General features: G+C 48.3%; 1 protein-coding gene across 1 annotated transcript; it reads left to right on the top strand.

The window, feature by feature from the left end:
- Nucleotides 1-2,341: 2,341 nt before the first annotated feature.
- LOC132007096 (doublesex- and mab-3-related transcription factor C1-like) lies at nucleotides 2,342-6,073 on the top strand. The gene is made up of 6 exons (XM_059385229.1): nucleotides 2,342-2,559; nucleotides 2,642-2,799; nucleotides 3,466-3,613; nucleotides 4,575-4,637; nucleotides 4,822-4,964; nucleotides 5,961-6,073. Exons 1-6 carry the CDS (start codon nucleotides 2,342-2,344, stop codon nucleotides 6,071-6,073), a joined length of 843 nt encoding a protein of 280 aa, XP_059241212.1.
- Nucleotides 6,074-9,332: the final 3,259 nt, after the last annotated feature.

Genomic DNA, 9,332 nt, shown 5'->3' with positions numbered 1-9,332 from the left:
TCTATAGACAAATGATTAGATATCACAGAGCTTAGCAGGGTGGCTGGCTTTAAGGTCAGTATAGTTTTTAGAAAGTCAAATGGATTTCTCTAAGTTAGATACAATTAGAAAATGTCATTTTAAATGGATAACTAGCACAAGAGCAACAGCACTCTAGCCCATCTTGGGATAAATGCAAGAAAAGAAAAGACGTACAGGATCTGAATGTACAGAAAGACGAAATTAAATACTAAAGATGAAAACGTTAAGGAAGTCCCACATAAACGGAGAGACATGCCATGTTGGTGTCCTAAAGATAGTCAATACTGGGTGTCCTAAAGATAGTCAATACTTCCCTAACTTATCCGCAGATTTAGTGAAAATGCAACTCAAATATAAGGCAAATGAGTTTTCGAGGAACAAGGCACGCTGATTCCGATATTTATACTGGAAGGGCGAAAGGCAAAGGATAAGGAAGATACGTTCGAAGGTTATGAATAAGGTGTGGGGACTTGCCCTACGGTAGATCAAGATGCCTCATCAGGAGGTAAAAATGGAGATGATGTACTGGCACAGAAATAGGCAAATTTATCTGTGGAACAGAAGAGGGAGCTCAGACACAGGGACACGCAAAGATGGACCAAAATAACTCCAAGCACTGCCAGATGTTCCCTGGGGGTGCGGAATTGTCCCGCCCCTTCCCATTGACAAACCCTGACATAGAAATATGGTTGAATCTTAAAAACACATGCTGAATTTCATAAAAGTCAGTTACAGGATACCAAGGGCATGAGTTAAATATGCATGCACATATTGTATTTCACACCCAAAGAGAGCAAAGTCTGAGAAACAAGGTTTAGGGAGCACAAAGTTTCACTTCACTTCACTTCACGACTTACTGACTGTCTTAGTCAAGCCAGCACACGGAAAAGTGGGAGGAAGGCAAGAGGGGCGGGGCTTTGGTAGGTGCACTGCGATGGAACTCGAAGCTCATTGGTCACTGGTCACAGCCGTGGGAGGGGGAAGGCAGCGCTGGAAGCTCATTGGCCTTTGTGGGAAGGGCGGGAAAGGGAGAGAGCGCTGGGTCTTCCCTGCCGCCTTCTGTCCCTGCTGTTGGATTTCGACTTGCGGGAGGCTGAGGTAACCACAGGCTGGCATCAGGAATAGGGCCCTCGTTCTCCACACATCTTCTTTCCTCCCTCCCTCCTGCTCGGGATGACCAACTCCTTCTCCTCTCCTCCAACCTCAGTGGAGTACCTCCTGATGTTCCACTCTGCCCCGTCCCCTCTCCACCCCCACGCCCCATGCAACAACCATGGAATGGCTGTGGGAGGAAAACCCTTGCCTCAGCACCTGAACCCTGGTCTCTGGAACCTGAGGCAGGACTCATGCCCTTGCCTTTGATCCTCTGAATCTGATGGGGCAGTGGCAGTGAATGACTGGGTGGCCTGAGATGAGGTGGTGCATCCCAGGTGTGAGGGGTGGGGAAAGTGTACCCAAGCCTGACCGTTGAAGTGTGAAGAGGAGCATGGAAGATTGTTGGGAGGCTGAGCAGGGAGTACATGGGTTTGCATGAGAGCACAGAGGGTTCTGTTGGTGGAAGAAAACAATTACTGCAGTGAGGAGTTGGCTGTTGGCTAGATCAGGGTCTGGCATTCGATAGGGGGCTCAGCGAGGATCTAGTCAATGAATAATCGAAGGGATGCATAAAAATACTTATTGAAAGAGGGGCTTGGGGTCCAGCAGCATAATGAAATTTCGTGGGGGGTGGGTGGTACAAAGGGTGTGTCAGATTAAAGTGTTGGGGGGCTGAGAGAAGAATTAAGATTACAGTGGGGTGCAGGAAGAAAATCAGGATGGGGTGTGAGAGGAGAGTTGAATGTAGGACATACTAATAATAGAATTGAATGGGGGGAGCTAGAATCATGAGTAGGGAGTGAATGAATGCAGGAGGTTAGGAAGGTAATTGTGGAAGTACATGACAGGAAAAATCATGAGGAATGGCAGAGTACAGGATGATACACGAGAAGGGGAAGGCAGTAATTGAAGAAAGGGGGCACATGAGTGCATGCGTATGCCTGAAAAGGGGGTCTATGTAGAGGGAAGGGAAGCAAGGAGAATAGTGATTTGATTGAAAGTTTACAGGAGCCATGCCAAGAGTTCCTTAGAATGAGGCTATGCGTGAGTCGGGCTTCCTGGGAAGGAGGCTGCATGAGTGAGAAGGGTGGGTGTGATCTGATTTCAGTGATGAGCTGGGTGAAGAAGCATCCAGGCACCTCAGGTGGGGTTTTCAAAGGGCAGAGGAAGTACGTTCAGGGTAGGGGATCATGTGGCCATCCTCACCTCCACTCCTGGCCCCAGGATGATGGATCCCAATGAAATGCCTGCTGTGCCCTGCTGCCCCTCTGATCCCCCCACAGGGCTCGAAACCAGAGCCCCATGGGAGATTGAACATGGCCCCCAAAGAGCTGTGAGTCGCTGTGCCCGCTGCTACAACCACGGCTTCACTGACCAAGTCAAGGACCAGGATCACTTCTGCCTCTTCAAGGCCTGCGAGTGTCACATGTGTGCCTTCTTCTCGTGAGTATAGTGTCTGACAATGGGGGGGTGGTGAGCCTCCTCAAAATGTGACTGACTGTAGACCTGCTATTCCCCACTTTAGGGAACACCACAGTGTCTTGCCTGCTGAGAGTGCCTTGAAGAGGGATCAGGGGGCAAACCTAAAGAGGCACCTGGCTCAAGGACAGATAAGGAGTGAGGCCTCCCCTCCCAAAGCTCACAGCCATGTCAAGAAGTTGACCATTCAAGACGGAGCCCTCAGTGAGTGTCTCTGGCCAGGAAAGGTGTCTGGGTTTGGGGATAGGGAGCACTGAGCTGTTCTGTCACCAGTCCTCCCACCCAATTTTGATGTAGCCTTGGCAAATTACCCCTCGGGCCTTTAGCTGCCCCACCTATCCAACTTCATCAATATTATCTACCAAGTGTTGGTGGGAAGGAGAACTCTGGGGGTCATAATGGTCCATGGTGAGATGAGACCTCAGACTGGGGGCGAGGAAGAGTGGTGTGAGCTCAGAGGGAAAGGCTCACCCAAAGTGTCCCCAGCTTTCCATAGCTGGGAAGGAGAACATCATGTCCCAGCTTGAGGCCCACCCAAACCTGCCCAACCCCTAGGGAGATAAGGAGAGTCTGGGGCCTGTGGAGGAAGTTCCCATCTCACCTACTACCCAGACTCATCTCTATATCCTGAAGACATGGGTTCCCTTGGTAATTCTTCTGCAGCTTGCCATAAATTTAGGGAAATAGTACTTTTCCTCTCGGGGCCTCCATTTCAGCTGGTGGAAAATAAATAGTAAGAACTGACTGGTCTTCAAGGTCCTCTCAGCTCTGACATTTTGGGCTCCTATTCTCATCCAAGAACATACCCATACACATATCTCCATAGCCAACATGGTGCCCGGCTCCATTGTTTTCTTTCTGCTCCTGCAGGCAAGCACCCAAGGAGCTCTGTTGACTTGTCCTACCCCAAACTCTTTGTCTCGGTTCTGGACTCCAGCAGCCTTGAAGACGCGACTAACAATTTCTCTTTCCAGGAGTACCAACAAGACTCCTGCACTACCAAGGATGTGAGTAAAGTGTGAAGGCCCATGGATCTAAATGTATATTGTAATATCTGGTGCCCAACCTTTGTGCTTAATGCCATGGGAGATGGAAGGAGGAAGTGGGGAGGTGACAGATGAGGAAGAAAAAGATGGGGGGGGGGAGAGGAGCAGGATAAGAAGTGGCAGGGGGAGAAGAGGTGGGCCAGAAGAATGAGGAGGAGTGGAGAAGCAGCACCTCAGACCAGCAGGCAAGGGCAGGGCTCTCCCAACCTTGCCATTGCCTACTTGTTAGACTTTGGACAAATGTCTTTACATTTCCATGCCTAATTTCCAGTGTACTAGCAGTGTACTGATAGGGACAATATCCCACACCTGACATAGCACAGACAAGAGGACTAGATCCAGGAGTGCCACAAAGCAGGACTTCAACTGCTGGAGGCTGTTATTCCAAGGGGAAACAGATAGATGGGAGAGAAGGTCCTGTTGAAGGGGGTGGGCAGGACGGTGAGTGCCACAGGGTCCAGAGGGAGAGTCCAGAGGTCATTAGAGAAAGCTCCCAGGCCATTAGATGAGCCAAGCTGGTCCTTCAAGTTCCCAGGCCATTAGATGAGCCTAGCTGGTCCTTCAAGTTCTATGGGGATTGGGGAATATGGAGGTGAGAAGCAGTTCCTGGGCAGGGACAGTGATCCCATTTCTCCAGGTGCTATGCAGATTAGACCACAGGCACCTGGGATTTTCCATACCCATCACTGTTGGCCTGGGAGTTTTGAAAATCCTGGCAGGAATTAGTGTCTCAGGAGAGTAGTTGAGGAAGGACATAGAAAAGAAAATAGGCTAAACAGGGGAAAAGACTTGTGCAAGCCACAATGACCAATAGCCAACAGGCATTCAGACTCCCACATCCAGATTGTGCAAGATCCTGGTCCTGTTTCTCTACTGGTATTATGTATCTGTCAGAGGGTTTAATCCCATGGCCCCTCTTTTCCTTGTCTCTAGAGACTCAGCTCTGGTCCTCCAGCCCTGTGCCGCCCTTGGCCCTGTCCTACTGCAGCCGCAGATCCTGGGAAAATAGCGGGGTCCAGAACCCTGGCAGGGGCCAGGATTAGTGAATGGGAAGGGATGAAGGCCCCTGGGGGTGGGCGGAACCTTCAATGGAACTGGGGACTGAAGGGCCACTGGCCCCATGAGGTGCGGAGGTATGGGTTTTCAGGTCCCATTCTCTCACACCCTTTCCATTGCAGGCTCCTGAATCTTCTGACCAGGACTCGGATTCCGCCTCAGAGTGGCAGCGGAAACTGGAAGCGGCCGAGGCTCTGCTGATTCTGAGAGACTCTCCCCAGGCATCTTCTGGCTCCAGCTCCGTGCTCCATCCCTGTGTGGTGACAGGTAGCCTTGTCCTTGAAAGGAGAACAAGGAGTGGTGGGGATGGTTGGGAAAGGGGAGGGTGTTGTGGTAAGCAGGGTCTAACTGGGAGGCCGGGGTTGGTGGGTTGAACCTCCTAGGGCTCAGGTACGCAAGCTCCTTGGTCTGATGCCAGAGATGGCAATCGCTGGTTGCTCGGTGAATCATCAGTTTGTCCAGCTCTGTGCTCAACAAGCAAATGCTCAGGGTCCTGGCGTCGAGAAACAAGGTTACTGAGGTCCTTCTGGTGGCAGGGAATTTGCCCTGGGGCATGCAGCCTATCAAGTGGAACACCAGGTCTCCTCACTCCCAGCCCAGAGCTCTCTACCCACACTCTCTACCCACACCCCTGCAGTCTGCTGTGGTGGGCAGCATACACATATGTGATAAGAGCCTGGGCTGGAGGGAGATCTGGTCTTTGATTCCTGTCTCCAGGGGGAGCTGGATGCCTTCAGAGTTCCGTTGTGCTTTGTGGCTAAGTTTCAATGATGAGCCTGGAGAGGAAGGACCAGAGGGAGTCTGAGTAGAGGTAGAAGCCTGGGAAGGCTGAGAGGAAAGGCTGGGCATTCCCAGACCAAAATGTTGGGTGCGTTATGATGTGTGAGAATAGCAGCAACTTGTGTGAAGGCGGAACTTTGGGAATAGAAGGGGATGAGGCTGGAGAGGCAGCCAATCACAGAGGTCCTGAATACCAGTCTTAGGGGCTAGATCAGAAACTGTGAGTGGTGAGGAGCCAGGGAATGTGTGAACTAGGGGGAAGCATATTCAGAGATCCTGGGCTCCACAAAAGGAAATGTGGTGGCTTTGATGGAGAGATTGGATGATGCAAAACCCGAGATGGGCAAATCAGCGGGGAAGTGTGCTGTGCTGTAGTCTGTAGTTCAGGTGAGAAAGCCTAGTTTGGGTGGAACAAAAGATTGGGGAGAGCCTGGTGGGGAAATGGATGTGACCTGGCTCTGATGCCTTCCGCTCTCTCTGCAGATCCTGCTGAAGATAGAGGACCCCAGCCTCCTAACCCCTCTCTGCGACCCAGGCCAGCTAGGTCCATTTCTCTGCCTATTGGGCATCTGGGGTGCATCTCCCTCTTGAACTAGAAGCCCAGAAGAGGAGGCCTCACTAGAGTGCTGCCTATTTATGCATTTGCAAAATGTTTCATATGGAATATACTTAACATTTTTTTAACCTTCTCATCCTTTTACAAGCTTTTCAGATCCTTTTTATTATGTGGGGTATTTCCTTGGCTGAGGGTGGATACTCTTGTACTTCCATTCCTTATTGCCTCAGATTTTGGGGCCTTCTTATGCCTCTTATAAAAACAGAGCTGTGAAATCTAAGCTGAACAGTCTATAACTAGGGTCTGTGGGAGATCAGGTGTTCATATGCCCGAGTTTTCTTTTGACTTGTGATTGCAAATATAGCCATGCACCCACATATGCGTCCAAGCTTGTCAAAATCTAAGGATATTTTCATTTCGTGTCTACATTTATGTGTGTGAACAAGTAATAAACGCTTGCTGTTGTAAGGCAGTGAGATAGAGGCATTGTTTGTGGTCACAGTATAAAGTAGACCGTTCTGACTCTAACAGACATGTTCCATTTACTTTTCAAAGTGAGAATCACCTTACTCAGTAACTGGGATTTCTTAACACGACTAGACCAGAAAACGGGAGAGATAAAAAATGATAAAAGAGTTTTACTCACTGAGCAAGTAAGTGCCTACCTTCTGCCTGGCATAGACTGTTTCCAGCTGTCCAGAGGGCCCCAAGTTGAGTTGTCTGCAGCGTCAAGCAGGTTCTTATAAATGAGTGGAGCTGTCCAGACAGGCTCTGGCCAGCTGGCAGTGCATGGTCTACCTAAGGGGCCAGCTGCCACCTGGCTCCAGCCGATTGCTGCCATGCAGGAATGCGGACTCTGCACTGCCACAGCTCCTGATTTTTCGAGAGAAAGCGGAATTCTAGATATCTATGTAGAATATCTCCATTTTAAAATGTCGGCTCTGGTTTCTTCTTTAAGACCTGTACATGGGCCAAAGAAAACATCCGTTCAGGCCAACCATGGCCAAGTGAATGCTGGTTGGATTCTAGTCCAATGTGTACTCTATAGCGGGGGACACTGAAGCCAATCATGGCCAGAAGAATCAAAGAGGGGAGGTGAATTAGACCCAGATCCTCCTTTTGAAGGACTCACGTAATATGAGGAAGAATCATATTCATGCATTTATTTTGTGCCCCGTGTATGCTAAACACATACAACCTCCCAGCAGCTCTCTGAGCTAAGCATGATTACCACCCTCTTGCACAAGGGTTTTAGGGGAAATGTTTAGCCAAAGACGGATGGGAAAAAACTCCCTTCTCTGCCAGGCCCTAAATTAGCTAATAATTAACCTTCTAAACAATGATCTCTACCTCAACCATTGAGTGAAAGTTTCAAATCTTGAAATGGCAGGCATCTAGTCAGTATAGTCTTTCAAAAGTAGTCTCTTTGTTTTGTACTCTAGGTAACAATATGTTGTTGTAGATCAGATCTTTTTTTTTTAAATTAAAGATCTCATTTATTTGACAGACAGGGATCACAAGTAGGCAGAGAGGTAGGCAGAGAGGGGAGGTGGAAGTAAGCTCCCCGCTGACAGAGAGCCTGATGTGGGGCTCATTCCCAGGACCCTGAGATCATGACCTGAGCCAAAGGCAGAGGCTTTAACCCTCTGAGCCACCTAGGTGTCCCTGTGGATCGGATCTTATCTGCCCTTGTTTTTCAGTCCTCTGCTGATGTTCCAAAGAAAGGTAAAACTGGAGACTCCTACCCGAAGACAGAAAGCTTCACTGGATATGCCCTGTTTCCTATCATGTTTTCCCCTTCCTTCTTAGCCTCCTTCATTTTTACCCAAGAGGACTGGTGGTGAATACATCTCATGACAACTTATGCTTTCTTGTTTCAGGCCTTGAGAAGTCAGGCTTCTTATCGTCATTATTTAATGCCATATAACCATGCATTCAGCACACAGGTCAAGACTGAGGACCATCTTGTGCTTTCGTCCCTTCTCTCATTTGTAATTTAAATCAGTGATCCGGAATTCCCTTCTCTCCAGGATAGTAGATAAACAAGCCCACATATTCACAGAGAAAGGAAGCAGCGTTGCCTGGAAAAGACCAAAACCCTGCTGTGCAATTGTGCCCTCTGTTTTGGTAAAAGAGTGTTTCTGGAATTAAAGGATGCAGTATAAGAAGACGGAGGAAAAGAGAAATGAAGTGATTGAGACTGGGAGAAGGAGTGAGCCCTTTTGCCCTGGACCCTTTCATTTTTCTGAGTCCCACCTGCCCTTCTATGCCGAACCTTTCAGGCCTGATGATGCATCAGCACCCACCTCCCCACACAAAAGCTCACACTCAAGTGCACGCATGTACGTACACTGCTCTATAACTTTTCATTTATTTATTTATTCATTAATGATTTTATTTATTTGACAGCGAGAGAGAGCATGTGGAAGAGCAGCAGGCAGAGGGTGAGGGCAAGGGAGAGGGAGAAGCCAGGTCCCACAGAGCAAGGAGCCCCACATGGGGCTTTGTGCCAGGACCTGGGGCTCAATCCCAGGACCCTGGGATCTTGACCTAATCCAAAGGCAGACGTTAACTGACTGTGCCACCTGGGCACCCTGTTCTATACCTTTTTAAAAAATCTTTTCATGGGACAGTTGTTAAGTGTCTTTCCTTGCCTTCCTCATTTTTACCCAAGAGGATTTTTACGCAAGAGGATTGGTGGTGAATACATCTGATTTGGACAGAAGTCTCATGAGATTTGGATCGGAATCTCCTGAATTTTGTCTGAGATCTCACAACATTTGGACAAAAGTCTTATGAGATTTGATTGATCGCTTCTCGGCCTTTTGGCTAAGATCAAGTGAGATTTGATTGAAATCTCATGAGATGTGCCTGACATCTTACAAGTTTTGGACTGAGATCTCATGCTATTTGGACAAAGATTTCATGAGATTTGTGAAGAAATCACACAAGATGTGCTTGAGGTATTATGATATTTGGACAGAGCTCTCATGAGATTTGGACTAAGATTTCACCAGATATGGACGAAGATCTCACAAGATTTGGACTAAGATCTCAAAAGATTTGACAGAGATCTCATGAGAGTTAGACTAAGATCTCATAAAATTTGGATGGAGTCCTCATGAGAGTTTCACTAAGATCTCATGATAATCGTACTGAGTTCTCTCGAGATATGGACAGAAATATCATGAGACTTGGACTAAGATCTCATGAGATTTGGGTAGAAATCATGCAAGATATGTCTGTAATATCACAAGATTTGGACTGAGATCTGGCAAGATTTTCATGAGATCTCACAA

The sequence above is a fragment of the Mustela nigripes genome, chromosome X (assembly GCF_022355385.1).
Source record: "Mustela nigripes isolate SB6536 chromosome X, MUSNIG.SB6536, whole genome shotgun sequence".
NCBI classification, from domain to species: domain Eukaryota; kingdom Metazoa; phylum Chordata; class Mammalia; order Carnivora; family Mustelidae; genus Mustela; species Mustela nigripes.
This window is presented reverse-complemented; position numbering and strand designations above follow the sequence as displayed.

What these genes read in the sequence shown, in the direction of transcription:
- LOC132007096 (XM_059385229.1), top strand. Translation starts at nt 2,342, where the DNA reads ATGATGGATCCCAATGAAATGCCTGCTGTGCCCTGCTGCCCCTCTGAT. An exon ending in CACATGTGTGCCTTCTTCTC is followed by an intron (nt 2,560 to 2,641) that starts GTGAGTATAGTG and finishes TCCCCACTTTAG; the next exon opens with GGAACACCACAGTGTCTTGC. An exon ending in CCATCCCTGTGTGGTGACAG is followed by an intron (nt 4,965 to 5,960) that starts GTAGCCTTGTCC and finishes CTCTCTCTGCAG; the next exon opens with ATCCTGCTGAAGATAGAGGA.